General features: G+C 40.3%; 2 protein-coding genes across 2 annotated transcripts in view; one reads left to right on the top strand and one right to left on the bottom strand.

The window, feature by feature from the left end:
* The window catches only part of IQGAP2 (IQ motif containing GTPase activating protein 2), a 285,284-nt gene that overhangs the window by 67,823 nt on the left and 204,322 nt on the right, over positions 1-13,139 (bottom strand). The window contains exon 14 of the mRNA XM_060009287.1: positions 1,939-2,029. Coding sequence (XP_059865270.1) covers positions 1,939-2,029 — 91 coding nt within the window. The remainder of the gene's footprint in view (positions 1-1,938; positions 2,030-13,139) is intronic.
* On the top strand, positions 5,575-13,035 carry F2RL2 (coagulation factor II thrombin receptor like 2). The gene is made up of 2 exons (XM_060009288.1): positions 5,575-5,770; positions 10,241-13,035. The coding sequence occupies exons 1-2, from the start codon at positions 5,698-5,700 to the stop codon at positions 11,311-11,313; spliced, it is 1,146 nt and encodes a 381-aa protein (XP_059865271.1). The 5' UTR covers positions 5,575-5,697; the 3' UTR covers positions 11,314-13,035.

Below are 13,139 nucleotides of genomic sequence, written 5' to 3' on the forward strand. Positions count from 1 at the left end.
AAAAGCAAGAAGCTCAAATGACGATGAAAAAAAAAGGATTAGAGTGCTAGAATGGAAAGACTTCAAAGATCCTAAGGGTATAAAAATTCAGGTTGGAGAAATACACATATTTTTCCAGGCTAAGGAAATAAAAACCAGATGTTCCTTACAGATGCCTGTGACATTTAAAAGCACATTTCTGGAGCAAGACTATGACTTGATACAACAGGATAGATTCTAATTATGTCATGAATGGAGAGGTTAATGAACTGCACCTTTAGGATCTTAATTTATGTAGGTTATTTATATATGTAGAGTGTTAGCATATCAATCTTTTTAAAAAAATAAATCTATTTATTTACTTATGTATTTTTGGCTGTGTTGGGTCTTCGTTGCTGCGCGGGCAACTCTTCATTGCAGTGGCTTCTCTTGTTGCAGAGCACAGGCTCTAGGCACACGGGCTTCAGTAGTTGTGGCGCACGGGCTTAGTTGCTCAGCGGCATGTGGGATCTTCCTGGACCAGGGCTCGAACCCGTGTCCCCTGTATCGGCAGGCGGACTCTCAACCACTGCGCCACCAGGGAAGCCCTGGCAGGCAGATTCTTAACCACTATGCTACCAGGGAAGTCCCTAGCATATCAATCTTGAAGCTATTTTAGATTGCCATGTGAATTTTCTTATTATTCTTCTGTGAAAATAGATGCTTAAAAAAAAAAGGACAACTATCATTTGAGCTAATGTGGGTTCTGCCAATTGCTGAGTATGTCTACTCCATTTATGCATTTTGGACCTGGGGAAATAATCCTAGGGTGGGTTTGAGGCCCCACTAGACCCACTATGAGACGGACCTTAGCAACACCTCAGTGATCATCTGACCTCCATAAGCCCCTCCCCTGACTGGTGGACCACAGTGAAATTTTAGGTCTCCTGGAATTAGTGTCAGTTCAGAGTCAGTGTCCAGTAATCTCTGAAACGTCTGATTATGTCCTTTCCTCCCAGCACAGTCACCACAGTAGGGTATAACATGTTGGTAATGTAGCAGGGTCCTTTCCCAAGGGGACCCAGCCCATCCTTCATTCAGGGGGTTCTGGGGCTGTAAATGGCTCAAGTCTGGGAACTAACAGAGGGACCATGACTTTCTGTTGTTTTACTTACATTCACCTGACCTAGAATTCTTCTTCCACTTGTGCAAATCAAGTAAGAGTTTAGTAGACTCTCTGTCTATTTCACTTCTAGGAACACCATGATCAATTAGCAAATTCTATACGTCTCTGTGAGTCACATTTTTCTAATTCCTGCTTCGACTCGGCTGTCCGTTATAATAACCACACCCACTTGTCTTTGGCAATTAAGTGCTGTCCCCTGGCCTCTGCCAGCCTGACCTACAGATTTTGGACTTGCCAGCCTCTCCACAATTGCATGAGACTATTTCTTAAAATAAATCTCCCTCTTTCTTTCTCTCTCTATATGTGTGTGTATAGACAGGTAGATAGTACACATACTATATACCTTCCAGAGAAACAGAATATATACATAAGTCTGTTTTTTCTACAGAAAAAAAATATATGTTGCTCTGTTTTTGGAAAACCCTGACTACTGCAATGGAAGGCATTTAATAAGCAGAAACAGCCTGGTTTTCTAAGGATCAAGATAAAAAAAGGACTTGATTACACTACAAATTTAAGAGCTGAGAAATTATTTTTTGCTTTCTGGATTTTGTTCAGCAACCATCTCAGATTTTGCTGGAGATCGTACCTAACCGCTAAGAACAGTGCAACCGACCAATCTTATTTTTGTATAAATATGCATTCAAGAATGAACGTTGGTAAGAGAGTCCATATCTTTTCAGAAATTAAAAATGGTCTACTTTAAAAAAAATTAGGAATTAAAATAAAAATCGAGGGGCATAACCAGACGCAAGGAAGGCCAGTCTGGCCAGCAGAAGGAGGTGAGGGCTTACAGTGCTTTGCTTTGTCCACGTCCTTGTTGGCCTCATTGACCGCATGCTGTATCTCATCCAGCCAAAGAATTTTAGAAGCACTTTGAGGGTCCTGAGAATATGGGCAGAGAATAAAAGAAAGAACAGTGAGTGACGAGGAAACAGAATTAATCACGGCTTTTTAGGAGCCACTTTATTAAAATCTCCACAAACTCTTACTTACTTAGCAACTACCCAGCACAGCCACAAACTGTACAAGCTACTGATGAAACAGACTCCCCATTGGACCAGTTCAACCTTCTCCACGGCCACCCCTTTAGTCCAGTCCCCCATCATCTCTCACTGGACAGCTGCTTCGATCTCCTACTTGCTTTCATTGTTTCCAAGTTTGCCTTTCACCACAGTGGTCCCCTATAGAGAAGCAGATGATCTCTCCAAAAGGGACGGATCATCACGCCGTTCCTCTCTTTAAACTCCTTTAGAAGGTTTTCCCAGCAGTTTGAAGGAAACAACACTCCCTTCCCATGAACTGTGGGGATCTGATGATCTGGCCCTGCCGATCCCTCTGGCTTTACCTCACTCTTCTCTACTCACCGTTTCAGGTTTTCACACCAGCCTCCTTCAGATCACATCATTCTACCCCAGCTGCATGGCTGTTGTTTTTTTCTTATCATTCAGGCCTGAATTCAAATGGCACCTCTTCCAAAAAAGCCTTCTCTGGCTACCTTAGTCAATCAAATACTCTCTCTCCCAATCACTCAGTAACTGTGGTTTCCAAGGTGGCCCAGGGTGCCATGGAAATACTTTCAATTTGTGGGAAACAATGATACTTGAATTTTATCAGACACAGGGACAAACATAAGAACAAAAATATCCAAACAGAAACATGGTGATGGGCTTCAAGGAGCTAACAGTTTAGCAGGAGAGCAAAATGCATCAAAAAATTATAATTATTGGATAAACAACAAGGTCCTACTGTATAGCACAGGGAACTATATTCAATATCCTGTAATAAACCATAATGGAAAAGAAAAAATATATAATTATAATACAATGTGATCAGAGCAATATTACCTGTAGATATACAATCTAGAAATAGCCAAGAAGAGATTAATTTATATTAGGAGTGTTGAGTTGCAGGCGAAGAAAAGACCAAGTAGTTAAGGATAGCTTAACTACTTGGAAGTGGTAGCAGCAATAAAAAGGTATTGAGTTATCTTTACTAGTTTTTACTTTGGGGTTGATTCTGATGATCTTACTCCAAATGTGGTGCTGATATAATGTAATTAAATGGGACTTTCAGACAGCAACTGCGTTTCATATAAACTTGTCTAAGATTACAAGTAAATTGTGTTAGCAGTAGAAATTAAATATTTTCAGAGAAGATGAGACATTTCATTTTAAAAAGTGGGAGCCTACTTGTAGGAGTAAGTGTCACGTACTAGAGCCTGAAGCAAGACTGTGAATGAACAGAAGGTAGGTCATTGGACCCATGGAGAACCGGCTCCATCACTTAGGACTCAAGAAGGATGGGGGGCAGGAAGGAGAAATAACATTCACCAGCTTCTTTGGCAGGCTTCAACCCTATTTCCCGCAGAGGCTAACAGGAGATGATATATGTGGAAAGGGCTCTGAAAATGAGACAAAATATCTGCTATTTCATCCTGTAACCTCCAGACTAATGAAGACCATTGAGGAAGGCTTGGTTCCTGCTTCCACAATCACCTTTAGCTAGATCTGCCACATGGGAACCATCAGCTAATAAGTTTCCATTTTGGGGGAGAATGGATGTGGAAGGTTCAAACAAGAAGTAAGATGGGAAGTTGAAAACTAGAAGAGGAATGAAGAGACAGGAATAGAAAGTATTTTTTTCTCTGCTTCTAAGCCAAAGAGAACCCAACCACTCCCCAAGGTATAGCCTAAAACCTAAGCTCCACACAAGTTCACTTCTGTCTTTCTCACGTTTTTTTTTGAAGGGTATTTACCAAATTCCTTCATAACTTATCAGTGTAGAAGATGTACCGTACAAACTTTTACCCAGATGCGAAGGAAGTTACAGTCCCACTTCAAAGCTGAAAGTATCAGTTTTGTAAGCTAAACCCAAGAGAGACTTTGCAAATTAAAAGAATTTAAGTCAACAGTTTAAATCATGACCCACAGACGTAAGGGTTGCTAGAATTAAATGTAAAACCAAGAGTAAAAACTGAATCCTACCAGTGTAAGGTCTCCCTTTCAACTGCTCACTAGAAGACTGGAAATAGGATATTTACAGGATGGCCGTGACTCTATCTCCAGCTAAACATCCAGTTTCAACATATGGGTTACAGACTGCTTAAGTCAACAGAAAGTAGGCCATCTGAAAATCAAGTAATAAATTCCTGAATTTAAATGATTCCTAGAAAATTTTAAATAAAAAAGTAACTTCTCTTCAATATTTTGTGGGTTTTGGTTATTATTTCTGCAATAAAATAGCATTCTATCTCAGTTTGTGCTACCATATATTATTTGGTTGAAGTATTAAACACTGACTTTTGATTGTAAAATTCTTGGTGTGATAACATTCAACCAAGATGGGGAAAGTTTACACAGATCCATTTTCTCCCACCTTATTCCTTAACCTTAAGGCTTGTGAAATTTGCATTTTCTGATTCTTACTTCATTTTTATAGTTAACAGGCTATTGGGTTGTCTGGCTTAGCATTTAAGTTTTGTTAATTATAGGAAAATGTGTTATAATGCAGTTTTTTTAAAAACTACATATTAAATTATATCCTGCAGAACATAACTACACATAAAAGCTTATATGTTAAACAACTATGTGAATGTGTTTAACATTACTAAGTTGAACACTTCGTAAATGTTAAGATGGTAAATTTTATGTTATGTACATTTTACTACAGTTAAGAAAAAAAGCTTACTGTAAACATGCTCACCAATACCCATGGGATAAAGGGAGTCCTCTGTGTTTTAATGTTATATTATGATTTTAGTTTAATCAAACAGTATTTTTGGGCGGGGTTCCCTAGTTATCTGACCCTACAGAATTATTGAATGGCTTAGAATATGTTTAGCTGGGGCAAAACAAAACACAATGAAACCAAGTTTTGGCCAAGCACTGATGACAAATTCGGACTAATGTGACACTGAAGGAGAATTTTCGAAGTAATCAAGAGCTTAAAACAATTTTAACTTCTTAAAAAAAAAAAGTTTGCTTTCCATGATTCATTTAGCCTACAATTATGTAATGAGTTTAAGAATTAAGATTTAAAATAGCTGGAAGGATAAAGGAAAGGATAATTTCTGACAGCTCAATCACTAAGTAGAAATGACACTCTAGAACTTCATTTTTAAACTGGGTAAAAATGAGATATGGGACAGATTCAAATCTAACTGCTGCTCAGCATCTGTTTCCAGCTTACTTCTGTCAAGGACTGTTCTTTTTTTTTTTTTTTTAAGGACTGTTCTTAAGGGTATTCATTTCAATGCACATAAATTCACTGGGTGGGAATGACAGCTTCTCTCCTGTGAGGGATAGGGAGGAGTTCAGTGACTTTCTCCGGGGATAACTTAACGTGCTCAGAGGCTCAGGCTGAGTCATGCATACTGAAACATGAGTGCTGTCACACCCTTTCCCTGCAGAGGACCCTGGCAGGCTTCCTGTCTGCAGAGCACAAGAGAACACGCTTCTACAGAGAGAACCAGGTTTCCAACTGGTGCCAACACATGGAACCGAAGTGAAACCATACTCCCTAATTTTAAACATTTGAGAAACGGGGCTCAGATGATCAAGATGAAAGCTGTCATCTTTGTAGCTGTTGGAGCACTGCTTCTGTCACCTGCCTCCTGTCAAAGTGGTAAGCTCTTTTCTTATGGGGTAGAGTGGGAATGCTGGTTTGTGTCCCAAGAGTCCACTGAATCTAATCTCTTTTCCATTTCACACAAATTGCACCCCCAAATCTTAGTTATTAAAGCGTGGAATTATGGACTTGAAGAGATGTAGTCTGTTCACTATTCCAAACTTGTCAAAGACTAAGTGTTCTCCGTTGATATTTAAAATTTTGTGGCATAGTCAAGATGTTAGATCTCTACAATTAAGTCAAGAAACAGTTTTCTTTAAAAGTTTTTGATTTTCTAAGAATTTCCTCTGATTTGGCAAAGATAACTTTTTTTTAAGAGATTTAAAAAATCCTATGTTTATACCTCCTGGAAACAAGAATACTCCCTGATAGACGGAGTGGTCTGCTTTCAGTAATCAGTTATGCTAATGAATTTGTGTTTCCCCAAAGAAATACGTGTTTCCTGTTTCACTCAATACAATGTTAGCCTGTAACCTCCTGCTTGCTCTAAAAGTAATCAATTTGGGATAGGGATATCCACAACCCCCTTACTGTTGGGGTCCTACCCCAGCCAACGTTTTAGGAACAGGAAAGCTGAAGGGAAGAAGTGAAAATGGCGGGGGGGGGGTGGGATAAAAATTTTAAAAACCAAGGCTCTATAAAGGAATGCTGCTTACACTGACAGTTGGAATCACTGAGGTGGCTGAAGGACGGTGCTGAGAGAACCAGTAGAGAGCAGTAGCTCGTTTGAGATTTACAGATGAGTGAGTGCTCTGTGAGTGGATGAACCAAAATGAAGCAGAAGAGCAAAAGAAAAGAGGTTTGGGGAGGTGGTTCCTTCAAGTTGCTGGTGGGGTTTGGTGGACGTGAAAAGGGGGGAATTTAAAAGGTGTCAAAGTAATGAGATAGCGGGGGAGTGGGGGAGATAAATTAGGAGTTTGGGATTAACATATACACACTCCTATATATAATATAGGTAAACAACAAGGACCTACTGTATAGCATGGGGAACTATACTCAGTATCTTATAACAACCTATAATGGAAAAGAATCTGAAAGAGAATATATATAAAAATATATTTTATGTATATAAAACAATCACTTTGCTGTATACTTGAAACTAACACAACACTGTAAATTAACTATACTTCAGTTTAAAAAATTATTTTTAAGAAAAGGTGACAAAGTGAAAGGCAGTGAATTTGCTTTCGTCAGTAGGGGTTGGGGAGAAATGTGAAGGAAGACCCCGTTATTTAGTGGCTGACGTCTATTCCCTTTGGGGATCAGTCCCTCTCCAAGGCCTTTTCTCAGGTTGAAAAACATTTCAGAAACATCATGCCAAATAAACCTGTATAAAAAACTCAAACAAATTACAAAATATATATGTAATTTAACAAGTACTATTTCTTAAGGAAAACTAGGCCCTAAGGAATAAAAGAGCCAGAATTCTCAAGGAAATGGAATCAAGGCTTGTTCACAGAGTCACTGTTTAGCATGTTTTCAGGCATGATGTCTTGCTCAATCACTGGAATTTTCTGAAAAGTGACAAACACTATGGTTTCAGCAGCTCTCTTCTCAGATCTTGAAGGGACATAACTCGTATAGCATGTTTTTCAGCCCACAATTTTCAGCTTTGTGCCTGTCTGGAAAGGCACTTGTCTTTGGGTGATGTCAGATGCAAGAATTTTCCAAAATGCCAAAGTAAGCAGCAGGAATTTTTTTGTTTGTTTTTTTTGCGGTATGCGGGCCTCTTGTGACCTCTCCCGTTGCGGAGCACAGGCTCCGGACACGCAGGCTCAGCGGCCATGGCTCACGGGCCCAGCCGCTCTGCGGCATGTGGGATCTTCCCGGACCGGGGCACGAACCCGTGTCCCCTGCATCGGCAGGCGGACTCTCAATCACTGCGCCACCAGGGAAGCCCTAAGCAGCAGGATTTGAGTGGCTGTGCTCAGGTGTCACACAACATGCCTTCTAAGTCCACATCTACACACTGGCACAGAAGAATGCCACTTCCCCGAGTTCTCTTTCCTTTTCTCTAATCTTTCTTCCCTTAAGGACACCTGAACACCTGAACACCTGAACAAGAACACCTGTTGCTTGTTCAGCAACACTCCCCCTCTGCGTTACACCCCGGATTCAGTTCTTGCAATCTCCAGGTTCTGACGGAGGCTTCAATTTCACCCGGGGGTGAACTGGTAGAGATTAAATCAGGAAGAGAAACTGGCTTTGAATGACAGCCAGGTTACTAAATACTAACCTCAAGGATTCAACACGTAGGAATTCAGAGCTCATGTGAAAAGAGGTAACTGGCAGAGCAATGGCATTTTAAATCGATATAAGTATTAGGTTTATATTCAGCATGAAAGCTCATCTTAAGGTAATATTAGAAATGTGAGAGAATCTACTTTCTCTACATGTCAAGGATTAACTTACAGAAAACTACACAGTGAAAAGCAGGTTTGAGTGTTAAGGTTTATTTTGTCTTTGAAATTGCTCTTTCATGAATTACGATTATTAGTATCAACATGCCACTAAAAGCCAAATATTTATAGTATGTAATTTGTTTCTATCCTCTTTTTCTTTTTTCTCATTTCCAACTTCTGGGATCATTTTATCAATTTCCTCTTCTGATTTTTCTTCCTTCGTCTCCTTTCCCCTTAAAATCTGGCATTTCCGCTCAAGTCTGCCGTTGGCTTCTTTCTTTTCACATCTCTCCCTAGGGCATTCAAGCACTAAAGCAAAGTATGGTCTCCACGCAGACTAAAAAACCCAGAACTCTCATTTGGGCTCCTGAGATTTTGGACTTCACATTTAAGTCTTCTAACCTGTCATGGGACATTTTACATTCTAATATTGCACCAGCAATTCACACTCAGGAATACTCAAAACTAAGATCTTAGCTTCTCCCTGTGTGGCACCCTCAGTCCCCCTGCCCCGTCCCATGCTCCATCCGCCTCTCCTCCAAGACCTCCAGAGTACAAACCTCCCAGTCACTTTTGCTTCCTGCTTCTCCTGCGCCGCTTCCAGAGCCAGTCAGAGGCAAGTCCCCCTGAGCCTCTGTTACAGTCTCACGTGTTCATCTTTACCTCTCCAGTGCCATTGCTCTAGCTCCGTAACCCACCAACTTGAGTTTGAAATGACTACAGTAGCCTCCAAATCAGACCCCCTTGCCTCTAATTTCTCACCTTTTTAGCCTGTTCTCTACGCTGTCATCAAAGTCACCTTAAACACGAATCAAATCATGATTATATTCGTTTCCTATTGCTGCTGTAACAAATTACCACTACCTTAGTGGCTTAAAACACAGATTTTTTGTATTTCTGAAGGTCACAGGTCCTAACATCGAGGTGTCAGCAAGGCGGTTCCAGGGGAGAATCTGTTTTCCTGCTCTGGGCGGCCCCTAGAAGCATGTGCATTCTTTGGCTCGTGGTTCCTTCTTCGACTTTCAAAGCCGGCAGCATAGCATTTTCCAGTATCTCCAACTTTGACCCTTTTCCTCCTCCTCTTATAAGGAGTCTTATGATTACATTTGGCCCACTGACCGATCCAGGATACTCATTCCATCTCAAGACCCTGAAGCACATCTGCAAAAGGCCCTTTTGCCATAGAAGGTAACATATTTACAGGTTCTAGGCATTAGCAGATGGAAACTTTGGGGGGCCATCATGCTGCCTACCTCAACGGCCATTCCTCTGTTCATCATTTTGTCCGTGTACGACTCCAGCATCTGTGAATGGGCACATGATTTCTTCGTACAGTTTACGGGCCCTTCAGAGATTCGGCTGTAACCTACTCTTTCAACTTCATCTGTCAGATGTACCTTACTTGCATAAGAATGTGTTTTTGCGCATCTTCTCCATTAGTCTGAGAGTTGAAGACAGGGATGGCGTTGATTTAAAACTGGGTATATCACTGGCATATAAATATGCAATAAACATTTGTTGAATCAACTCATCTGATATTTCCAGACCCCATGTCAGCCTACACAATGCCTTTGCCCATTCATCACCTACCAGAATCTTATTCTTCTATTAAATTCCACCTCTTTATGAACCTTGCTCATCTTTGCTCATGTTCATCTTTTCCTTGACATTTTGCTCAAACATCTAAATCTATTAACTCTCGCCTGAAGAGTTTATAATCTATACAGTCTATACAGTTTATAATCAATATGACGTTAGCCTACAATGGTCTGATGTGCTATTTTTCTTTCCTCTTATAGTATCAATATTACAAACTCCTTACATACAAGGAGTTGTCATCTAGTTTGGGTTCCTGCATGGGTTAGCATGCTGCTGGGGCATATGATAATACATTAAATGCATTCCTGTTGATTACCTCACTTATAATGATTTTTAAAAATAAAAATGACCCTAAATTCTACCATTATAGAAATTATGTAGCATAAGACATCTAGTTTTATTGTCTCCTGAACCATAGATATGACTCATCAACAAATCATATATTAATACTTCTTTTCAATTAAAGGCACGGAATGTGATGCAGACAACTTGGCAAAGCCAACCTTACCTATTAAGACCTTCCGTGGCGCTCCCCTGAATTCTTTTGAAGAGTTCCCCCTTTCTGCCATAGAAGGCTGGACAGGAACCACCACAACTGTAAAAATTAAGTGCCCTGAAGAAAGTGTTTCAAGTCTCCATGTGAATAATGCTACCAGGAGGTACCTGAGCAGCTCTTTAAGTACCAGACTGATACCCGCCATCTACATCTTGGTGTTTGTAGTAGGTGTGCCAGCCAACGTGGTGACCCTGTGGATGCTCTTCTTCAGGACCAGATCCATCCGTATGAACGTCTTCTACGCCAACCTGGCCGTTGCAGACTTTCTTCTTTGCGTTACACTGCCCTTTAGAATAGCATACCATCTCAACGGGAACAACTGGGTATTTGGAGAGGTCATGTGCCGGGCCACCACAGTCATCTTCTATGGCAACATGTACTGTTCCATTCTGCTCCTCGCCTGCATCAGTATCAACCGCTACCTGGCCATTGTCCATCCGTTCACTTACCGGGGGCTGCCCAAGCGCACCTATGCCTTGCTAACATGTGGATTGGTGTGGACAACGGTTTTCTTATATATGCTGCCATTTTTCATTCTGAAGCAGGAGTACTATCTTGTCCAGCAGGACATCACCACCTGCCATGATGTCCACAACACATGCGAGTCCTCGTCTCCCTTCCAACTCTACTACTTCATCTCCTTGGCATTCTTTGGATTCTTAATTCCATTTTTGGTCATTATCTACTGCTACACAGCCATCATTTGGACGCTTAATGCAAAAGATCGTAGGTGGCTGTGGTATGTTAAGGCGAGTCTCCTCATTCTTGTGGTTTTTACCATTTGCTTTGCTCCAAGCAACATCTTACTCATTATTCACCACGCAAACTACTACTACAACAACGCCGATGGCTTATACTTCATCTATCTCATAGCTTTGTGCCTTGGTAGCTTGAATAGTTGCCTAGATCCATTCCTTTATTTTCTCATGTCAAAAATCACGAATCACTCCACGGCTTACCTTACAATGGTGAAATCATCTTAGAGAACAAGGAAAGCTATGTGTGAAGACACACACTCTTGGGATAACATATGTATACTGCAAGGACCTCTATTCTCTAGCTCCATTTGTGAGTCCCTAGGAAATGGTGTTTCAAAATAAAACATTACATAAACAGTGACTTAAAAAAGAACCTATCAGTATTTTAAGAATGAAAATTCAGGAGAAAAGATATCTCCACCTGCCTGACTGGTACTTCAAGTTCTTTAAATCTCCATCTTCTCTACTTCTAAGAGGTTCTATTCTAGATGATCTGGAGGAGGTGGACAGAACAGGGGGCAAGGGTGCAGCATGGGGGGAGCTAAGATCTCAGTTTTAGTGTCTGGGGTCATTTGTAATTCTTCTGCCTCCTTCAGCTCTCATGCTGGTGGCTGCCTCATCATCTGATTCTATGTGTGTAATGTCTCTCAGTAGGGTCCGTTATCCTAGCCGCACCTTTGCTTTCTAACCATTCATCACTGCCAGCCTACCCTCCACTTCTCAGCCCACTGCCAGATTAATCTTCCTCAAATACCAGTTTGAATACATCACTCAAAACCCCCAGTTCAGAAACCTCCATTGACCATTCACTGCTTTGGAATTATAAATCTTTAGCTTAGCATTCAGGCTAACACTAATTTTATTTCCCAAAAAACCTGGCATGTGATATAGGCCAAGCTTCTTGCTTTGCTGTGATCCAGACTTCTCATTTTGCCCCTGCCACTAACCGGAAAGCTATTTCTCATATGTTTGCCTTAATTCTTTCCATCTTTCAAAGTCCTCAAAGGACAATTCTTCCCTGACTCTCTAGCCAGAGTTCATTTTTCTCACCTGAACCTTCAAAGCATTATTTTGTATTTTTCTTATGGCATTTATATAGGGCTCATTTATACACAAATATTAATTCCATAAGCACTTATTAAGCACCATGTGCAGTAGAGAAGGGGCTTGTCCTCTTCCTTAAGCTTCTTGTAGCAATGCCAGGCCCACGTCTTCCCAGGGTCTGTGGAGCCAGGCTCCATACTTTGCACATCATGTGGCTGAATGAATGAAAGGGTAAAATCCCAAAGCATCTAAACAGCATGAAAGCCAATTAAATTCATACTGAGAAGGCAAGGTATTCCATATGACATGACACATTATTTTTGGTTGGCTATATTTAAAAAAAAAAAGAAAGAAAGCTAAGGATATATTCATGAGGTCATTTATAAATTTAAAATAATGACTCCATTATTTTTGTCCTTATACCTAGTTTTTAATGGGGAAATGATATTTTGTTATAAATGCCCAGTACATTCTTGTAGGGAAATGACTATATTTCCTTTAGTTTAGAGATTAGACAGAAGGTGGAATATCAGTGGTTAAGGGCATGAAGGACTGTGAGATGAATTTTCAAGTCTGTAATAGGAATGTGCATTGACCATATACTTTGTAGTGCCCATCAAAACAATAAAAAAACATTTTAAATGCCTATTTTTGAGTGTGCAGAGTTTCCTATTTCATTGGATTCAGATTAAAAAAATGCAAAAATGCACATGAAGGCCATTTACGGTATCTGCGTGGTTATGTGAAGAGTAAAAATAAACACTAAAGCAAAGCAAGAAAAACTAATCAAGTAAGTTTCAAGATGCCCAAAACTTCAATGGAAGAAACTGACTTTCTGCAAACAAAGTCATAAACTGTAAGACAGTTTTACCTACAGAAAAAATACAACACTATTCACTTGTTAAAAGCACACTTAATTTTTATGCAGTAATTATGCATGCAGGAGAAGAGAACTTTGGGGGTGTATAAGTCATGTACCTTCCAAAATTCTAAAGCAAAGCCTTCAA

The sequence above is a fragment of the Delphinus delphis genome, chromosome 3, assembly GCF_949987515.2.
Source record: "Delphinus delphis chromosome 3, mDelDel1.2, whole genome shotgun sequence".
NCBI lineage: Eukaryota > Metazoa > Chordata > Mammalia > Artiodactyla > Delphinidae > Delphinus > Delphinus delphis.

Coding starts and splice junctions, on each gene's coding strand:
- F2RL2 (XM_060009288.1), top strand. CDS start 5,698: ATGATCAAGATGAAAGCTGTCATCTTTGTAGCTGTTGGAGCACTGCTT. Junction 5,771..10,240: donor ACCTGCCTCCTGTCAAAGTG/GTAAGCTCTTTT, acceptor TTTCAATTAAAG/GCACGGAATGTGATGCAGAC.